Below are 21,353 nucleotides of genomic sequence, written 5' to 3' on the forward strand. Positions count from 1 at the left end.
TCTCATACAGATACCAAGTACTTGCTTTTGCAACGGATGCAGATAAAAGACAGGAGACCGAACAGCAAAAACTTGGTTCTGGAAAAAGACTAGTTGTAAGTTTGTTTGTTCTTTCTTTCTTGTTATTTTTTATTTTTTTTTTAAAGATTTATTTATTTATTTGAAAGTCAGAGTTACACAGAGAGAGAGAAAGAGAGAGAGAGAGAGAGAGAGAGAGATCTTCCGTCTGCTGGTTCACTCCCCAACTGGCCACAACGGCCGGAGCTGAGCCGATCTGAAGCCAGGAACCAGGAGCTTCTTCTGGCCTCCCATGTGAGTGCAGGGGCCCAAGGACTTGGGCCATCTTCTGCTGCTTTCCTGGGCTATAGCAGAGAACTGGATCAGAAGTGGAACAGCTGGGACTCGAACTGGTGCCCATATAGGATGCTGGCACTGCATGCGATGGCTTTACCCGCTACACCACAGCGCTGGGCCCGTAAATTCTCTTGATTATATAAAGGTTTCAGTAATGCTTTATCTAGTCTCAGGTGTTTGTTAAAAATATGAATTCATGGGAAGAAAATTTTAAAGATATGTTTTGGGGCATCCCTGTAGGTGCTGGTTTGTGTCCCAGATGCTCCTCTTTTAGTCAAGCTCTCTGCTATGGCCTGGTAAGGCAGTGGAGGATGGCCCGGGTTCTTGGAACCTTGTGTCTGCAATGGGTGCGTGGGGAAGGCTCCTGGCTCCTGGCTTCTGGCTTCTGACTTGAGATCAGCCCAGCTCCAGCCATTGTGGCCGTTTAGGGAGTGAACTGGTAAATGGAGGACCTCTCTCTCTGTGTGTCTCTACCTCTCAAATGAATAAATAAAATCTTAAAAAATATATCTACTGGTTCATTCCGCAAATGGCCGCAATCGCTGGGACTAGGCTAAGCTGAAGCCAAGGTTCAGGAACTCTGTGTGGGTCTCTCATGTGAGTGGCAGGGGCCCACATACTTGGGCCAATATCTGCTGTTTTCCCAGGTGCATTAGTCAGGAGCTGGATAGAAAGTGGAGCAGTCAGGCTAGCCTCTGATTTAGGAAATTTTTTATTGTTAATTCTTTCAATATTCTGCTACTAATAGGCATGCAACCAAACATATAAGTAAAAAGTAAAAATTCATAGCTCACAATGATGGAATTAACTGAAAGACAAAAGTGGAAGTTTGATAATTTGAAAAGTAGTTTGAAGAAAACTTGTAAATGATGAATCTTCTGTTTAATGGAAGACTGATGATTGTGAATTTTTTTTTTTTTTTTAGATTTTATTTGTTTATCTAGGTACGCAGGTATAGATAGGTAGATAGAGATTTTCCATCTGTTGGTTCACTCCCCAAATGGCTGCAGTGGTCAGGGCTGTGCTGGACAGAAGCTTTGAGCCTAGAACTAAGTCCAGCTCTCCCATGTGGATACCAGAGGTCCAAGTACTTGAGCCATTCTTCACTGCTTTCCCAGAATGGGAAGATGAGCAGCTAGGACGTGAACTTGCAATTATATGGGATGTTGGCATGCGGGCAGCAGCCTAACCCTCTGTGCCACAATGCTGGCCCCAATTGTGAGTTTCTTATGCCAAGAATCTTCACTAACAGTAAGACAAAATATAGAAGGGACTGAAAATTATGATGGAAATGGTGAAGTGAATTTGAGGACTCTCATGAAAGAAACTGAATGTAGAAATAGTGTGGAATTTAGAATATTAACGGAATCAGAACATCAGAGAAAGCTACAGAATTTTATGTACAGTAAGGCCTTTGTGTCCCTGGTTCTGCGTTGATGCTGAGGATTGTACTCTGTAGTTAAGCTTGTGATGAACATTACAGACATTTAAAAAAAAAATCTTCATTCTGTAAGCAATGGCATGGAAAACTATTTACAGAAAATTTACGTGGTAGTAGGTATTATACATAATCTAGAGATAACAAGTATACAGGAAGATGTTTATATGTAAATACTACACCATTTTTTACAAGGGACCATGCGTCTATGGATTTTGATATTCTCAGGGGGTCTTGAAATCAGTCTTCCTCAGATACCAAGGGGTGAATGGATTCAGAAGCTAGGGGAGATGGTAGAAAGGAAGGTCAATATGCAGAGTCAAGACTGAGACAAAGGTATATTTTTCTCATTAGTGGTGAAAGGTAAAAGCCAAAGCACACAAATGTAACATATTTGACATAATGTGTAGTTTTGCATAGAATTTTGAAGACTGTAATAACAATGAAGCATGGACTTTGGTGCCAGATCTTGAGAGTTGTACTACCTGATTTATTTATATTTATTTGAAAGACAAATTGGCAAAGATATAAAGAGTATGAGGGAGAGAGATGGACAGACAGGTGGACAGACAGACAGAAACTGATATAGAAAGAGATCTCCCATCCACTGGTTCACTCCCAAAATGCCTGCAAGAGCTGGGGCTCTGCCAGTTCAAAGCAATGAGCCAGGAACTCAATGCAGGTGTCCCATGTGTGTGTGGCAAGGACCCAAGCTCTAAGCCATCACCTACTGCCTCCCATAGTGCACAATTAGCAGCAAGATAGAATTGGGAATGAAGCAGGGATTGGAACCCAGGCACTATGATATAGGATATGGGCCTTCAAACTGCATCTTAACTGCTATACTCAAACCCATACTTATATTTCCTTTTTGAGAAAGTTTGTTAATTTTGCTAAATCTGAGTTTTCTCATTAGAAAAATGGTGATATTATCTATTCTACAATCTTGTCACTAGAGAGATAGTATATATAAAGCAGGTGTTTTTCCAATATTAAATAATTGGGACATATATTTATTTTATATATACACATACATACATGTACATAGATAAACCAAATGGCTGGGTGATGAAATTTATAATGATTAGGGTGCTCAGATTGTCCTTTGACCTTTTCCTCTATAGCAGTCTTCTTCCATTTGTCCCTTACAGTCTATGCTGTGGCCACAGGGAACTTCTCATTGTTGTGGTTGCTGCTGGGCTCTTCTTGATTCTAGCCTTCTGCATATGGCTTTCCTGGGTCTCGATCATACTGTCCTTTCCTTAGACATTCATTCACAGTTATTAATGAGTACCTCTGAAGTATTAATGAGTACGCTGAAGGTATATTCTGAAGGCCATTACAGTTGAGTGATTTTCCCATTCTATATTAGTTAATGAACAGGGTAAGAAATAGTGCTGAAACTTCCTTTTATTGCTTCACTGTCACTTGGCAGGGCTGTGCAACCATGGAATAGTAGAAGAGACAGATCTTAGCCACTGGGATGCTTTTGATAAGAGAGTTGCATGAAGATCTTTGATAACTGCTTATGTTACTCAGAGCTACTTTTTAAATTTTTTTACTATTTGTCCATTTCTAATTTAAAATCATTTTAGTCAGAAAAATATTTTATATGACTTGCATTGTCTCAGATTTTTGAAATTTCTCTTATGTACTAGAATACAGTCTTTTTTTGGTAAATGTTTGTTGTGCACCTGAAAAAAAAAAAACATGTATTTTTTGAAGCTGTTGGGTGGCATATTCTTTTCTTTCTTTTTTTTTTTTTTGACAGAGTTAGTGAGAGAGAGAGACAGAGGGAAAGGTCTTCCTTTTTGCTGTTGGTTCACCCCCCAAATGGTTGCTATGGTCGGTGCGCTGCGCCAATCCAAAGCCAAGAGCCAGGTGCTTCCTCCCAGTGTCCCATGCAGGTGCAGGGCCCAAGCACTTGGGCCATCCTCACTGCCCTCCTAGGCCACAGCAGAGAGCTGGACTGGAAGAGGAGCAACCGGGACAGAATTTGACTCCCCAACCAGGACTAGAACCCAGGGTGCTGGCACCACAGGGGGAGGATTAGCCTAGTGAGCCGTGGGTGGCATGTTCTATACACGTCATTTGGGGTAAGTTGGATGATAGTACTGTTCGAATCCTCCATATTCTTATTAGTTATTTGTAGTGTCTATCAATTGTTGAAAGGAGGGTTTTGAAATCTCTGAATGAAAGTGTGGGTTTTTCTGTTTCTCCGTGGAAATTTATCAGCTTTTTATGCTTTCAAGTATTTTGAAATTGTTAGAAGGTACATAAACATTTAAGATTATGTCTCATAGGCCGGCGCCATGGCTCACTTGGTTAATCCTCCGCCTGCGGCGCTGGCATTCTATATGGGCGCTGGGTTCTAGTCTCAGTTGCTCCTCTTCCAGTCCAGCTCTCTGCTGTGACCCGGAAAGTCAGTGGAGGATGGCCCAAGTGCTTGGGCCCTGCACCCGCATGGGAGACCAGGAGGAAGCACCTGGCTCCTGGCTTCGGATGGGCGCAGTGCCGGCCGTAGCGGCCATTTGGGGAGTGAACCAACAGAAGGAAGACCTTTCTCTCTGTCTCTCTCTCTCACTGTCTAACTCTGCCTGTGAAATTAAAAAAATTATGTCCCATGATGAACTTACCCTCTTTTGTAATGAAATTATTTTTTTGTATGATTCTTTGCTCTGAAACCTACTTAATTCATTGTCACTATCCATGTAACTACTACATTTCTTTTGATTAGTGTTATTCTGGGAACTTTTGCTTTTTTACTTTTAACCCATTTGTGTTATCATACTTAAAATGCATATTTTTTAAGAGTATATAGTTCTATTTTGCTTTTTAACAATCCATTGTGATATACTCTACCTTTTAATATTTTTAAGACCATTTGCATTTCTTGTGATCATTTCTATGGTTATGTTTTTGTCTGTTCTCTGACCATTTGGTTTCTTTTTGTCCCATTTGTTCTTTGTTTCTCTTTCCTTGTTTTCCCATTTTATTTTGGGTTTATTCAGTAATTTTTTTTTTGACAGGCAGAGTGGATAGTGAGAGAGAGAGAGAGACAGAGAGAAAGGTCTTCCTTTTTGCTGTTGGTTCACCCTCCAATGGCTGCCATGGCTGGCGCACCATGCTGATACAAAGGCAGGAGCCAGGTGCACTCCCATGGGATGCAGGGCCCAAGCACTTGGGCCATCCTCCACTGCCTTCCCGGGCAACAGCAGAGAGCTGGCCTGGAAGAGGGGCAACCAGGACAGAATCCAGCGCCCCGACCGGGACTAGAACCCGGTGTGCTGGCGCCGCTAGGTGGAGGATTAGCCTATTGAGCCGTGGCACCGGCCTATTCAGTAATTTTTAAAATTTCATTTTATATTTGTTGGGTTATCAGCTGTAACTCTGTTGTTTCTCTAGAGATTGCCTTTAACTTATCACACCTTTAACTTATCACAGTCTGCTTTCCTATGGTATTGTCCTGCTTCATGTCCGGCTTAAGAACCTTGCTTCCATTTGTCACCTTCCAGCCTTTGTGTTATTGTCATGTATTTTATTTGTACATCTACTGTGAACCCCATATTCTGTTGTAATTATTTTTGTTTATATACTCAGTGTTTTTTTGAATGAGATTTAAATAATAAAAAGTCACGTTTGGGGGCTGTTGCTGTGGCCAGCAGGTAAAACTGCTGCCTGCAGTGCCGGCATCCCACATGGGCGCCGGTTGGAGTCCTGGCTGCTCCACTTCCAATCCAGCTCTCTGCTATGTCCTGGGAAAGCAGTAGAAGATGACTCAAGTCCTTGGGCCCCTGTACCAGCATGGGAGACCTGGAAGAAGCTCCTGGCTCCTGGCTTTGGAATGCGCAGCTCCAACCCTTGAGGCTAGTTGGGGAGTGAACCAGTGGATGGAAGACCTCTCTCTCTCTCTGCTTCTCCTTCTCTTTCTGTGTAACTCAGAGTTTAAAATAAATGAATAAATTTTTTTAAAAAAATCATGTTTGTACCCATGTAGTTATTATTCCAGTACTCTTCTGTAATTTATGTATTTCTATATTTCTATCTGGTATTATTTTCTTGCCTTCCTTTGAAGGACTTTCTTTCACAGTTCTTTCAGTGTGGGTCTGTTGGTGATGAACTCTTTCAGTTTTCATATGTCTGAAAAACTATTTTTCTTTGTATTTGAAAATATTTTTGTTGCATATAGAATTTTAGTGTGACAATTTTTTCCCTTTGGTACTTTAAGAGGTTGTGAGTGTCCTTACTTATATTTCTGATGAGACATCTGTTTTTATCCTTGTATTTGTTCCTTTGTACACAGTGTATTTTCCCCTTGGCTATGTTTGAGATTTTTTCTATCACTTTTTTGAACTACTAAATTATGATGTATACTTTTCTTTTTTTGCTCAGGTTTTTTTGAGATTCTTGCATGTATGAATTTGTAGTTTTCATAAAATTTAAAAAATATTTGGCTACTAGTTCATCACATAATTTTTCTGCTCTCTTTCCCTCCTATCCTTTGGAGAATCCAGCTATACATACATGTGTGTGTGTGTGTGTGTGTATGTGTGTGTGTATGTATGGAAAGAGAGAGGCTACTTGTTATCTCAGAGATCACAGATTTTTTTTTATCATTTTATAAAATTTATTTTTTTTTGCTATTTAATTTGGCATAATGATTTTTGCTGTGTTTTCAAGACCATGGATCTTTTTAATCTACAGTGTCTAAGTTGGTATTAATTTCTATTTGGTATTGTTTTCATCTCTACAAATTTAATTTGAGTATTTTTGTATCTTCCATGTCTCTCTTCATTCTTTGAAGATATGGAATACAGTTATAATACTTGCTTTGATGTCTTCGTTTTCTAACACCTGTGTCAGTTTTGGGTTAGTTGTAGTTGATTTGTTTATTCCCTCATTGTGTGTCACATTTTCCTTTTTTCTTTGCATGCTTGATGATTAAAAGCTTTTGGTTAGATGCCATGTACAGTCCATTTGACTTAGTTGGGGCTGGATGTTTTTGTAGGCTTGCAAGTTTTTGTGGGTTTAGCCCTGGGACCAGTTAATTGGAAATGGTTTGATGTTTTTGAGTCTTTTTTTTTTTAAAGATTTATTTATTTTTATTTGAAAGTCAGTTATACACAGAGAGGAGAGACAGAGAGAGAGAGGTCTTCCATCTGATGGTTCACTCCCCAGTTGGCCGCAGTGGCCAGAGCTGTGCCGATCCGAAGCCAGGAGCCAGGAGCTTCTTCCAGGTCTCCCATGTTGGGGCAGGGGCCCAAGGACTTGGACCATCTTTTACTGCTATCCCAGGCCATAGCAGAGAGCTGGATGGGAAGAGGAGCAGCCAGGACTAGAACCGGTGCCCGTATGGGATGCCAGCACTTCAGGCCAGGGCATTAACCTGCTGTGCCACAGTGCCGGCCCCTGTTTTTGAGTCTTGTTTTTAAGGCTTGTTAGGTGGAGACAAAGCAGTGCTCATTTTTGGGATACTATTTTCCACACCTGAGGTAAGATCCTTCCGAGTACTCAGCTCAGTTCTAGCCTGGCTGGTAGGAATAGGGTTGTATCTTATGTCTGTTGTGAATGCTGGGCACTGTTACCTTTGATCCTTTTGGTTGTTCTTTCCCTGGCCTTGGGTGCTTCCTTACATGAATGCACTGATTCATAAATATTTGAGGGGAGCTCTGTACACCTCCAGACTTCTGTGTCTATGCAACTTTCTCCTCTTTGATATGCTGTCATGTGCATTTTTTTAAGACTTATTTATTTACTTGAGAGGCAGAGTTAGAGAGGGAGAGATACACAGAGAGAGAGGTCTTCCAACCACTAGTTCACTCCCCAAATGGCTGCAATGGCCAGAGCCTGGTCAATCTGAAGCCAGGAGCTTTTTCTAGGTCCCCCACTTGAGTACAGGGGCCCAAGGACTTGGGCCATCTTCCACTGCTTTTCCAGGCCATCAGCAAGAAGCTGGATCAGAAGTGGAACAGCTGGAACTCAAATCTTTGCCCATATCAGATGCCGGGGCCACGGGCAGAGCGGCCACAGTACCAGCCCTCTGTCGTGTACATTCTTAGCTGTCTTGGTTTCTCTGGATTCTGAGTATCCATGTTCTCAATTCAGGGAGTATCCTGGGCTCTGCTTGGGTTTGTCTTCCCTGTCCCATGGCCTGAAAATTCTCTCAAGCCTGGAGCAATCATATCGCTTACCTCATTTGTTTTCCATTTTTAAGAGATCACTGTTCTTTTTGTCCATGTCTTTGAAAATTGTTGTTTCATATATTTTGTCCATTTTGTGGTTGTTTCAGGTGGTGTGGTAAATCCTTTTCCTATTACTCCATCTTGGCTAGAAGTGGAGGAATTTTTTTTTTTATTGTTGTCCTTAGTAAACCATCTGTGTTTTATGAGACTCATTAATTCAGAATGTGATATAATTTCCCCAAGGAGAGGTCATAGGGAGTGACAGTAGCTAGTGAATTTAAAGTATTTAGTGGCCTCAGAAACTTGATTTGCCTGTCTACTCTGAATGAATCCTCATCTCCCAGAGTCAGGTCCGTATCAGTTTGATTTATAGACATTGACACAACTGCTAGACAGCTTGTGTATTACAGTGTAATGAGAAATGTAACTGCCATGGGATGGACATTCCTGTCTGTTTCCAGCGGGATCTTTTCATATAGGTAAGATATACTTGAATCAAATGGTAATTGAATGATTGCTCAGTGTTGAATTGTAGTTTGGCTTAACATGGTCTGGCATACCTACCTATGTTTGCCATGGTCTCCCTCCTACAGATTATTATTTTTTAAAAAAGGGTTTATTTATTTTTTTGAAAGGCAGAGTGACAGAGTTGTCTCAGAGCTCACAGATTTTTTCACTTTGTGAAAATTATTTCTTCTGCTCTTTTACTGGACGTAATTTTTTTTTTTTTTTTTTTTGCTATGAATTCAAGATCTTGGATCTTTTTATCTACAGTGTCCACTTTGGTATTAGTTTCAATTTGGTATAGTTTTCATTTCTACAAATTCAATTTGAGGGGAGGGAGAAGGTGAGGAAAAGAGGAGGAGGAGAGGAAGAAGGATCTTCTATCCCCTGATTCATTCCCTTAATGATCTCAATAACCTGGACTGGGCCAGACCAAAGCCAGGAGTCAGGAACTCCATCTTGGTATCCCATATGGGTGGCAGGGACTCAAGAACTTGGACCATCATCTGCTGCCTCCCACCTGTGTTAGCAGAGAGCTGGATCAGGTGTGGAATAGTTGAGACTTGAACCAGCACTCTGATAGAGGATGCGGGCATCACAAACAGTGATTAACCTGCCGTGCCACAGTGCCTGCCCTGCTACAGATTATTCTTACATACACACTGACAATATCTGCCTTTCTGACCAGTCCCATTTTGATTTCATATTTCATTCTAAAGATATTTTAATTCCTAAAGTAGATAAATACCTAAAATCGTGTCTTAATGGCCAGAAGTCCATTTGTATCACTTTAAAAAATTTGAATGTCAGAGACAGAGAGAAAAAGGGAAAACTCTATCATCCACTGATTCACTTCCCAAATGCTTTTAATGGCCAAGTCAATTCAGGTCTCCCAAATGGCTGTGAGAGACTCAGCCATCTGAGCCATTACCTTCTGCCTCCAAGAGTCTGTACTCTCTGGAAACTGGAATCAGTAGCGGGGATGAGCATCAAATCCAGGCACTCCAATATGGGACTTGAAAGTCTTACCTGGTGCCTTAACTGCCAGACCAAAAGTCTGTCCTCCAACCTATGTCTGTATTGCAGCTTTTTTCTTCATTCTGTTATTTGTAGATTATAACCTGACTTTGAGGGCAGAGTTACTTCTTTGTAGAGGGTTTTTTTTTTTTTTTTTTTTTTTGTGAAGCCATACCACTGACAAAGCCATATACAATATATATTGGTCAGCCAGTGTTTTTCAAAATGGTATATATATATATTTTGCATATTTCTGATTTATATGTATTAATGGTTTAGAGGACAGATTTGGAGCTCTTACATAGTCACTTTGAATTCATTCCTTCATTATTCTAGGAAGAATTCATTGACCATTGAGTAGGTTCTAAAGATATGGAGTTGTTCTGGAATAGCTCTTGTATGTTAAGGATTCTGTTTCCAATACTGTCATTCTTTGATGGCTGCTCTGTTCATGCTGATTGGCATATTTGAAGTTGTTGCTTTATTTACAACAGTATTGGCTATAGGTCTTAATGATTATTAAAGTTGATTTTCAAAGCAAAAACATAGTCTTATTATGAAAGTTTTTCAGGGAAGCAGATAATTTTTATGAGTTTTTCTGAATCACTAAATAGATAACATCATCTAGTAAGAGATGGATAAATCCTACTATAACCACACACACATACACACAAAAGAAAGGAAATGATTGGCCAACCTTTATATTTCTGCTTTGATGTAAAGTTATTTCTTACATACATTAGATGTATTAGATGACTGGAATGTCCTGTTTCTAGCAATTAGATTGATCTGGGGTTGTGCTTTTCAGGTGGATTGGACTCTAAATATTGGAGAGCAAGCCCTTGACATATGTATCGTCTCCTTCAATCAGTCGGTATCTTCTGTTTTTGTTCTTGGTGAGAGAAACTTTTTTTGTCTTAAGGATAATGGACAAATTCGATTCATGAAGAAACTTGATTGTAGCCCAAGTTGCTTTCTCCCATATTGCTCAGGTGTGTATTAAGATTTTTTTAAATCTTTTCTATGTGTCAAGGCTATATTCTGTGCATCGGGAAAAGACACACTCATAGATTGTATTTTAAACATCTAGGAGGATAATTTTATACTGAATATGTAATGGAAATTTTAACTTTCAAAGTTTGAGTAGAAGTTTGATATGAAACACACATTTGGTTTTGTCAGTCGCTTTACTTTGTGCAGAGTGACTTGTAGAATTGGCCTCCAGCGTACATTAATACTTTCCGTTATGTGCTGTTCAAGGTGCTTCCAATAGAACATCAGACTCTTTTATAAGCAGAATCATAATGTCTGTTGGAATCACTTATCTGTAATGCATGCCCAGTAAATCATTAGCTTAAATGCATTGCATGTTAATGAAATTCATGCTTTCTGGATGAAATGCAAAAATGTTGGCCGTTATCTGTAGTTTCCAAGTCCATAAGATGACTTGTTTCTTTTTAATATTAGTTACTTGAAGTTTAAAAATAATATTGTATTACTTAAAATCTTTATGTATTAAAGTCAAGATATTAGAATTAGTTTATTTTGTAAATCCTCTAGATGACATAAAATATTCTATTTCAAATGACTGTTTTCTTAGTGTCTTCTTTCTGTGTCTTCCATCTACAGTATCTGAAGGAACAATAAATACTTTGATTGGAAACCATAATAGCATGTTACATATTTATCAGGATGTGACACTGAAGTGGGCCACTCAACTTCCCCACATTCCTGTAGCAGTAAGAGTGGGCTGTTTGCAGTAAGTAGTTTAATTTAACATAGTTTTATGAGAGGATATTAGTCAAGAAATTTTCTAGAGGTTTTATGAAATAATGGCAAGTAATTTTGCTAAAAAATGACAAGTGATATTGTGATGTAAATGTTAGTAATAGAAATAATGTGAAATATAACTTTTTTTGGGAAGGAAGGATATAAAAAGCCTTAATTAACACTATTAATCATTTTTATTTAGTATTTCTAGCAAATGTCTCTTGTGAATTAAAGATGAAAACTGTTTAGGAAATCAAGAAAGTAGTTTACCCAATAGATTATTTTCCTTAAAATAGAAAAAGATTTTTTTCTAACATTTAATGGGTTTAAACTTGTTTCTGATCTTATAATATAAATTGATGTAGAATTGCTAATGATCTTGTGTTTGAGTACCTTTTGTTTTTTTAAAAGACTTATTTATTTATTTGAGAGGCAGAGTGGTGGGGGGGAGCGGAGAGAAAGAGAGAGAAAGGTCTTCCATGCGCTGGTTTGCTCTCCAAATGGCGGCAACGGTTGGAGCTGGGCTGCTCTGAAGCCAGGAGCCAGGAGCTTCTTCTGCAAGTGCTGCCAGCGGAGGCTTAGCCTACTACACCCCAGCACTGGCTGGCCCCTAACAGAGTACATTTTTCGTTTTAAAGATTTATTTATTTGAAAGGCAGAGTTACAGAGAGGCAGAGGGAGAGAGGGAGGGAGAGAGGGAGAGGGGTCTTCCATCTGCTGGTTCAGTTGCCAGATGGCCAAAATGGCTGGAGCTGGGCCAATCTGAAGCCACGAGCCAGGAGCTTCTTCTGGGTCTCACACATGGGTGCAGGGGCCCAAGGACTTGGGCCATCTTCTATTGCTTTCCCAGGTCATAGCAGTGAACTTGATCAGAAGTGGAGCAGCCAGGACTTGAACCAGCACCCATATGGGATGCCTGCCCTGCAGGTGGCAGCTTTACCTGCTACACCACAGCACTGGCCCCCAGAGTACATTTTAAGTAACGTTATTTTGCATCTAAAATGTAAAACAATATCCATATCTTAACATTAAACTTTAAATTTATAAAAAATCAGAGAAATGAGACATTTGAGAGAGTGGTTATTCTAGATCATCAGTATAAAAGGCAAAATCCTGACAAACTTTTTACAATTTCAAACTGTTTAGAAATTAAAAATCTCAGTAAATGTATAGAACCATGACTTCCTATAAAGCTTTGTAACTTCCTAGATTTTTTTTTTTTAAGATTTATCTATTTATTTGAAAGTCAGAATTACACAGAGAGGAGATGCAGAGAGAGAGAGTCTTCCATCCGATGGTTCACTCCCCAGATGGCCACAGCTGTGCCGATCCGAAACCAGGAGCCAGCAGCCTCCTCCTGGTCTCCCACATGGGTGCAGGGGCCCAAGCACTTGGGCCATCCTACACTGCTTTCCTGTGCCATAACAGAGAGCTAGACAGAAAGTGGAGCAGCTGGGGCTCAAACCGGTGCCCATAGGGGATGCCGGCGCTTCAGGCCAGGGCGTTAACCCACTGTGCCACAGCACCGGCCCCACTTCCTAGATCTTTTCACCTCTGCTTATTTAGAATATTTTATTGCACATTTAAGAACCTTTTGTGGAATTCTTCAATGACACTTATAGTATCTGATCTGTGTAATATTGTTCAAACTCAATGAGTGACATTTTTATTTGCATAACTGTTAACCTAAAGCTTAAATACTAGAAAAATGGAAGCTTTTAAAAACATTAAATATTTTTAAAAGAAGTTGCTTCTTTATGTTTTATGAGCAAAGAGTATCATATGCTTATACTTTGCTATGTACTTATATACAAATTATTGTATTCCATTTATGAAGAATAATTCAAAAATTTGAGATTGGCTTCTGCGGTGTCTACCAGATGGTCTTTTTAAGTTCTGTGGAACAGTCAGACTCACCATTTTGCATCAGATTGACTTAGAAGGATTTAGAACAGGAAAAACATCCTGCCAGCAGGGCAGCATCAACTATTTCTCTTCTGGGAGAGTAATTCTTGCAGCGGTTCATGTATCCATCCAAGAGCTGCTCTCTTTGGCTTCTCAAGTGACAGCTCAGGTGCAAGAAGACAGATCCACACTGATTTGGGTAATGCGGCCTATCTTGGCTTCTGATCTCCGTGCTCCTCAGGAACCAAAAATCTTTAAATATTTAAAAGCACTGTAATTTTTTTATTTTTGGCATGGGAGAGTGATGGCTAGGAAGACTATTAAGAAATATTGTTGAAATCTTTCTCTTTGTTTTTTAAGATTTATTTTTTTATTTGAAAGTCAGAGCTACAGAGAGAGAGGGAGAGACAGAAAGATCTTTTTGCTAATAATTTACTTGGTTGAAATTTGTTTATTTTTAAAGGAAATTGCTGATGTTTTAATGTTTCTTTTCAGTGAATAAGAAATACTGGATTTTGATCAAGTTGATATAATTATACTTTTTTTTTTTTTACAACTCTGGTGTTTCTTCCCAATGAATTGACCATTACATTTCAGAAGTTCTGAAATGGTCAACAGACCATAGAAAGACATTTCTTTAGGCTCCTGTTTGAAACCAACAGCTTCAGCAACCTGCTGGTCTTGATTCAGGGCCAAGATATAATTATACTTAACCACAGCATTTTGAGAAGACACGATGCTTTACTCCCTCCCTCTCACATCTATATCACAGCTCTAGTCCTCTCTGCCTTGTTTATTGTACATCAATTCTGTCTGTTTCTGTCTCCCTTTTCACAGTAAACTCATCCTGCTTAGATGGTGTTCTGTTAATTATTTCAGATGTTGTAAGTCAGACTGTGAAGATGTGAAATCAGTATACAAGTTACAGAATTAGAAGAGCATGAATGTGAGAATGTTACTTATTTCTTACCTATTACTGCTTTCCTCTCATCACGTGAAGTAGCTAGGGAAGCCTGGCTGAGCATTTTTCCGGTGCTGTGATCAGACTCCCAAATGGCAATTAAAGATCATCATTTATTGGTTGCATTATTATCTCTGGAGATATTATCAAATATACCTAAAAGTGGAAGTCTAATTGAATTCTAATTGAAATCCAACATGCGGAGACACTTTTTAAATTTTAACTGGCAGCCCACAGATAGAGCACTTTAAATTCTTACTGCAACTCATTTTTCAGTATAAATAATTTCATATATTATTTATATGGGATTTCTCTTCCTAGGCTATATCTATAGTAGTCACTTATTTTAACTTTGCTATTTAGGTTTTTAGTCTTTAGATCTCCTTTTTTTTTTTTTTTTTTTTTTTTTTCTTTTCTTTTTGGACAGGCAGAGTGGACAGAGAGAGAGAGAGAGGTCTTCCTTTTTCTGTTGGTTCACCCCCCAATGGCCGCTGTGGCTGGTGCGCTGCGGCAGGCGTACCGCGCTGATCCTAAAACAGGAGCCAGGTGCTTCTCCTGGTCTCCCATGCAGGTGCAGGGCCCAAGGACTTGGACCACCCTCCACTGCCCTCCCGGGCCGCAGCAGACAGCTGAACTGGAAGAGGAGCAACCGGGACAGAATTCAGGGCCCCGACTGGGACTAGAACCCGGGGTGCCAGCATTGCAGGCGGAGGATTAGCCTAGTGAGCCGCGGCGCCGGCCCTCTTTAGATCTCATTGATACAATATTCTTGACTGGTATATTTCTTGCATTTCTTCTCTCATTTTCAGCTGAAGTCATGTAAAGAAGCCTTCCCTCCCTGCCATAGTATATGCTGAATCTTACTGCATGTATAATTATGTTGGTGACTGCTGTTTGATTTCCCTAACTCCCCAACTACCTTTCCTACCTCTGTGTATCATACCGTAGCGTCAGTCAGAATATTGAACATGTACTATGTTGGTAAATATGTAAAAGTCATCCTGATTTGTGAGTATATGTCAGGGGGAGGGTTGGGTAGAAAGAGCTTAAGAGAGCTTTCTGTTGAAAATTGTTTTTCAATATGAAAAACAGACTTACAGGTATACAGGGAAGGATATTATTTCTTTGAAACCAAATTTATTGGAACATTTTTCATTTCAAAGTGACTTTTTCATTCACAGTGGTGGAGGAGGGAATGGCTCCTGGGAGTAAGGATAAAGCGAGGGTAACTTTAGTTATAGGTTGCTGACAGATCCCTGTGGTTTCCTTGTTCATGTGGAACCTGGGTTTCTGAATGAGACTGGGGCAGAAGTGGGGACCAGAGAGGAAGAATGTAGCACCTTCCTTCCTTCCTTCGTTCAGGTGGTCTCTGAAGTGACACTGTGAGGTACAGTTACAACATTGGTTTTGTCTACTTGAAAATTATTCTAAGTTCCTTTTAGGTTCTGGACTTAAAATTTATCAGGTTATTTTCCTCTCGTTCCTACCTTCTCCCCCCATCCTTCTCTCTATTCCTCTTTTGAGTAATTTTTGTGCCTTTGTCTTTGTATCTTTTCTGTTCTTGCAAGAATATTTTAGTTAGCCATTGGAGAGATCTCTTTGAAGGCTTTGCCGTATTGAACATTTCAAAAAAGACTTAGGGTCATATTATTAAATTATACAGAAAAATATCATTGGGAATTGAGATGCAATAATAGTAAATTAAGGGATTAATTGAAGAAAATGACTGTTTACATTGGTAACTACCTATTAATTTCCAAATGATGGAGGACCTCGATTTTACACAGCAAGTACTGCTCTGTTTAGTAATTGGATATCCCATTGTCCTCCTTGCCCCTTTAATATTTGGTCTTATTTTGCACATTGTTCACTGTAGCCAGTTATAGTTTATTGAAGTAATTTCTGTATTTTATGAAATTTGATGCAGTTGGCTTTTGGCATAAACATGATGATTTTCCTAACTTCTGTTCCTCCTTATCATAATGTAGTATTTATAGTCTTTTGGTGATGTCTTAAGAAATTATGTTTTTTCTTGAACTGTTGCTTTTGGCATTTTAATTAACTTTAACTTTGCTCATTTTGCTTTCTTTATGGTTACTTAATTTCAGTGTTTCCACTGTTAGTTTTTCCTGAGAAATCCAGCTTCTTCTCTCCATTTTTTTCTAGTTTGATCATTTTTTTGTCTTATTCTGCTTTGCCTTTTAATTATATTTAAGTACCAAATATCTTCTTTTCCATGTTAACAGCAATAAATAGATTTTTAAAAAACCTACTATGTGACTTAATTGGCATAAGATTAAAATTTGTATTTAAAATCAGAAATCTTTGTAGGTGAGAGAACCTGAGGCTATCCTGGGCCTCTGCCAGAAAAGGGAAGCTTCTGTATGGGGCCTGGTGAACCCACCAGTGTAACACAATAGACGGAACTGTGCACAAGGAGTTGTGGGGGATGGGAGAACAGAATTTTATCATATTTAGTATATTTGTTCCTATTATTTTTGACACTTTAATAGCTAGGATTTGGACAGATTGCATCAATGTCACTAAAAAAACTGGGGGTAAAGTGAGTTGCATTATTTTTTTTAAAGATGCATTTAAATTCAAAAGGCAGAATGAGAGTTTAGGGAGAGAAAAAGAGATACACACAGAGAAAGAGAGAGAGAGAGAGATCTTAGAAAGAGAGAGCTCTTCCATCCACTGGTTCACTTCCCAGATGGTGGCAATGCCTGGGTCTGGGCCAGCCTGAAACCAGGAGCCTGGAACTCCATCTAGGTCTCCCACATGGGTAACAGGGGCCCAAGTACTTGGGCCATTATCTGCTGCTTTCTTAGATGCTTTAGCAGGGAGCTGAATCAGAAGTGGAGCAGCTTGGACTCAAGCCAGAACTCTGATAATGTATGCTGGCCTAGTGAGCTGTGACTTAACCCACTGTACCACAGTACTGGCCTTAAGTTGCTTTATTTTTGATGGTCATCATTACCTGTATGCATATATTCCTATTATGTGAGATCACAGATCTTTAATGAGGTGATCTCTAGGTTTTATACTGATTGGACTTGAACTGGGAAAGCACAAGAATTGTACTTGTTATGTTCTTACAGCCATGGGTCCAAGCAATTTTTTTTCTAATTTTTAAAAGATTTATTTTTTTATTTGAGAGGGAGAGACAGAAAAGTCTTCCATCTGCTGGTTCACTCCCTGAATGACCGCAACAGCTGGAGTTGGGCCTATCCAAAGGCAGGAGCCAGAAGCTTCTTCCAGGTCTCCCATGCGGGTGCAGGGGCCCACACATTCAGACCATCTTCCAGTGCTTTCCCAGGCTGTAATGGAGATCTGAATCCAAAGAAGAGGAGCCAGGACTCGAACCAGTGCCTTTAATGGTATACTTAGCTCACTATGCTGTGTTGCCAGCCCCCAAACTATGTTGAGATAGTCCTGTTTTCATAAACTGTGTTGTGGCTACTTTGATAAGTGCTACTTTGATAAGTCACATGGAAAAGACTTGTGGTAATCACATAAATAAATTAAAAAGCCATGTATTTATTGGTTTTTGTCAGTTGAGGTTATAACTGTTAGAAAAAAATTCTCCTTATGAAGTTAGAAATGTACTTGATCTCATGTTTTAATTTTCTTGTTTTAATGTAATACTGTAAAATAGCATTTTCCATTCTCATGAAGTGTATAATTGTAATTACAGTTTCATATTGTTTCATTGTGTTACATTCCATAGTAAATCTGTTTAATTTGCCTGCCAGGGATATTAGAAACTATAGCCAAGGATAGGAGGTGGACTTAGAATGCTAGTTGGGTTTATAATTTTCTGTTTTATAAATTAACTATATTTTAATGGCAGAATTCTACTTACTGCCACATATCTTCACTGGAAAGCTTCTTTAGAAATATTTTAATTGAAGTGGTGAATATCTCTTAAAAATGAAACAAAAAATAACTGACTATTTAGAAATATAACAGTTCTACATTTTCCTTTCATCCAATCTTGTTAAGATTTGTTAATATCTAGTTATTAAAAAGCCTTTATGGCTGGTTCATGTCCCGGCTGCTCCACTTCTGATCCAGTTCCCTGCTAATGGCCTGGGAAAACAGCTGAAGCTGGCCCGAATGTTTGGGCTCCTGCCACCTATGGGGGAGGCAGACTGACACTGGATAAAGCTCCTGGCTCCTGGCTTTGTGCTGGCCCAGCCTTGGCTGTTTTGGCCATCTGGGGAGGGAACTCCAGCAGATGGAAGATATCTCTCTCTCTCTCTCTGCCTCTCTATCTCTCTCTAACTCTGACTCTCAAAAATATAATTAAATCTTTTTTTTTTTAAAGTCTCCTTTTTCTAAAGTCTCAGCTATGCCCATGCTGGGTGAATGCAGCGTGAGATTTGTGTGTGAGTGAGCACCTGGAATGCGATATCCAGAGTACTTAAAGTTTGACAGAAATATATGAAAAATTAAATCACAGTCATATTGGGAGTAATAGAAGGATGGATTTAAGAAGTTATCTCACTGCTTTTTGAATTTCTGCAGGCCTCCAGATGGTAGAAAATGCTTTGTTCTTCCCTCCAACTCATCTGTTGTTCCTTAGTGTGACTGACATCACTGGAACTACTATACCACTAAAGCGTCACCATATAAAATAGGCAGAGCTTAGAGCTTACTACACGTTCTATGGAAATAAAATTACAAGTTAGAATTTGTTGAAAGATTTGCTCTTTTTAAAAATTTTTTCTTTTCTTTTTTCACGTGTGTGACATGGTGGTAAGATAGAAATAATGCCCAGGAATTATGTACCCCAAGATTAGACCGGATTTCTCCTTATGTGAGAAGATGTAGAAATTTTTTCATGAATTAGAGGTAGACATAGAGATTTCTCTATGTATAACTGAGGTGAACTACTTTTAAGGTAAGGAATATAGTTAAAGGTGACCCATTACATCTGTGCATTTGCTTTCTTCCTTTTTCTCTAGAGTATCACAAAGATACTTCAAAAGATTCATGGACAGTAGAATTAAAAGATGTTTATTTTGGTGCAAAAATTTTTTGAAATCCATGCATATGAGCCATCCTTGACAATGTTCACAGAAGGGGCTGGCACTGTGGCATAGTGGATAAAGCCATCACCTCCAGCGCTGGCATCCCATATGGGCACCTGTTTGAGTCCCAGCTGTTCTACTTCCATTCCAGTTGCCTGCTAATGTGCCTGGGAAAGCAGAAGAAGATGGCCCAAGTATTTGGGCCCCTGGATTCACATGGGAGACCTGGAAGAAGTTCCTGGCTCCTGGCTTTGGATTGGCCCAGCTCTGGCCATTGTGGCCATTTGGGGGAATGAACCAGTGGAAGGAAGATTTCTCTCTATCTCTCTGTAACTCTGCCTTTCAAATAAATAAATAAATCTTAAAAGAAATGTTAATTTCTTGGATTTCAAAGACTTTTTGCAACAAAATATTATCTTTTAATGCCATTTCCCAAAAACTTTTGAAGCTCCCTTCATGTATCTTTGCTTGAAATGTGTATTAATATTTTCAACCCCAAAACTATATTATGAAAAAGTATTAATTATTTGTGCTAATGTTAGTGTAATAAGTACATACTTTTGTAGTTAATATATATAATATATATAAATAGAATGCAAAGCAAAATAACTTTCTCTTTAAATAATATGTAATATTACAAAATAATTTTTATTTTTTGTTCCCTGCCTACTGACAGAACTCAAATGCAATTGATTTCTGTTTTTAGTACTTTTATAAAATAAAATTTGTATTTCCTGGCATAGAATTTAGTTAGTGAATGTTTTAAATCCTCGTGGTAGTTTTGGATCAATTATTGAATCTTCATTGTCTTTCTTTTTCCATTCTTTAATTATTTAGTGTCTAAAAACTGGTCTTTTAAGAAAAGTCACAGTTCTTTGAAAGTCATGTTACTTTAATACATTTTTATGATCCAGGTTACTTTTACCTATTTTTAATTCTAAAACACTTTGTAATAAGCAATAGTTAGCAATAGTTATATGTTGCTTTCAGAGAGAGGGAGGGAGGGATGGAGAGAAAGAGAGAGAGAGTATTGTCACAGTTCTTACGTCATTTTCCCTAATGGATAGCTTTCTTTCAATTGTATATATTTCATGAAAATTCATATTTAGCTTGAAAAAGTATTTCAAGGTTATGTCACAGTTGAGTTCAGAAATCCACTTGTAAGAGAATTAAGAGTATTAAAATGAACTAAGTCCATTGAGTATCTTTAGCCCTTTGGACCATTACAAGCCTGAGAAGACTATAGCAAATTTCACTAGCCCGTCGAAGTCCAGTGATTTGATTCCTTAAAGACAAGTTAAACTGAATAGCCATCTTAGATGGGATTTATTCAGTAAGCCATGCAGCATGAACACAAATTTTCCTTATAGTGGGAATTGTATCATGTGTTTGCTTCCAGTCTGGATTCTTTCTATGGCTGGGACAGGAGGCCTGTAGTGTGCATTTAAGACCACTCCCGTTTCATGTATTTAGGGAGAGTTGCCATCTCCAGTTGAAGTTTTTTTTTTTTCAGGGAATTGGCTTCTAGGATGGATCTTTGCAACTTTTGTTTAAGGACCACCCTTCTGTGGTTTCTTCATGCCTGGTAGTGAATTGGTCTTCACTGGATTCTCATGGAATGACTGTTACATGAAGGAAAGATCTGCAAACAAATGAATTACTTACAAGAGGGGTCCAAGGCATGCCTCTTCAAACTCTGAACACTTTACATGTGGAAAATTAAAACAACATTTTATATAGCTACTTACACATTGTTTTTTCTTACCATAAAGCCTTTGTCATAGAATATGTTAAAATTATGACCTAAAACAAGGGCTTTCAATTTTGTGAGGATTTTATTTATTCCTGGAAATACATCTTATTTTCTATAGATGATGATTTATTTGGGGCATGCTTGTTTGGTCAGATATTTTACTTTTAACTTTTTTATTCTATCAAACATAAATGAACATGTCATGAATAGTCATAGATACATATTTAATAAGAGTCATTATTTCCATTTGAATATTCATACTTAATATGTGCTATACTAATAAATATGCCAGTACTGTTACTTTAGATTGTAAAGAGAAATTTCAAAAGAATCATTTTTTGTATTGACTTTATTTCATGTCATTCGTCATGAGTTCAAGTATTTTTTAAAAAGATGTATAGGGGCTGACTTTACCACAGCCTGTGATGCTGGC

The 21,353-nt window shown here is 38.7% G+C and overlaps 1 protein-coding gene and 1 non-coding gene across 7 annotated transcripts in view; one reads left to right on the top strand and one right to left on the bottom strand.

Moving 5' to 3' along the window:
* BBS9 (Bardet-Biedl syndrome 9) overlaps window positions 1–21,353 on the top strand; it is a 440,716-nt gene that overhangs the window by 114,951 nt on the left and 304,412 nt on the right. For all 6 annotated transcript variants that reach the window (XM_008261624.4, XM_008261625.4, XM_002713746.5 and 3 more), the window contains exons 7-9: window positions 11–95; window positions 10,304–10,487; window positions 11,125–11,254. In XM_008261624.4, the coding sequence (XP_008259846.1) occupies window positions 11–95; window positions 10,304–10,487; window positions 11,125–11,254 (399 nt within the window). The remainder of the gene's footprint in view (window positions 1–10; window positions 96–10,303; window positions 10,488–11,124; window positions 11,255–21,353) is intronic.
* Window positions 13,730–13,866, bottom strand: LOC127492716 (small nucleolar RNA SNORA2/SNORA34 family). The gene has a single exon (XR_007922413.2). It is a non-coding gene; the product is annotated as a small nucleolar RNA SNORA2/SNORA34 family (small nucleolar RNA).

This window comes from Oryctolagus cuniculus, chromosome 16, assembly GCF_964237555.1.
Source record: "Oryctolagus cuniculus chromosome 16, mOryCun1.1, whole genome shotgun sequence".
Taxonomy (NCBI): domain Eukaryota; kingdom Metazoa; phylum Chordata; class Mammalia; order Lagomorpha; family Leporidae; genus Oryctolagus; species Oryctolagus cuniculus.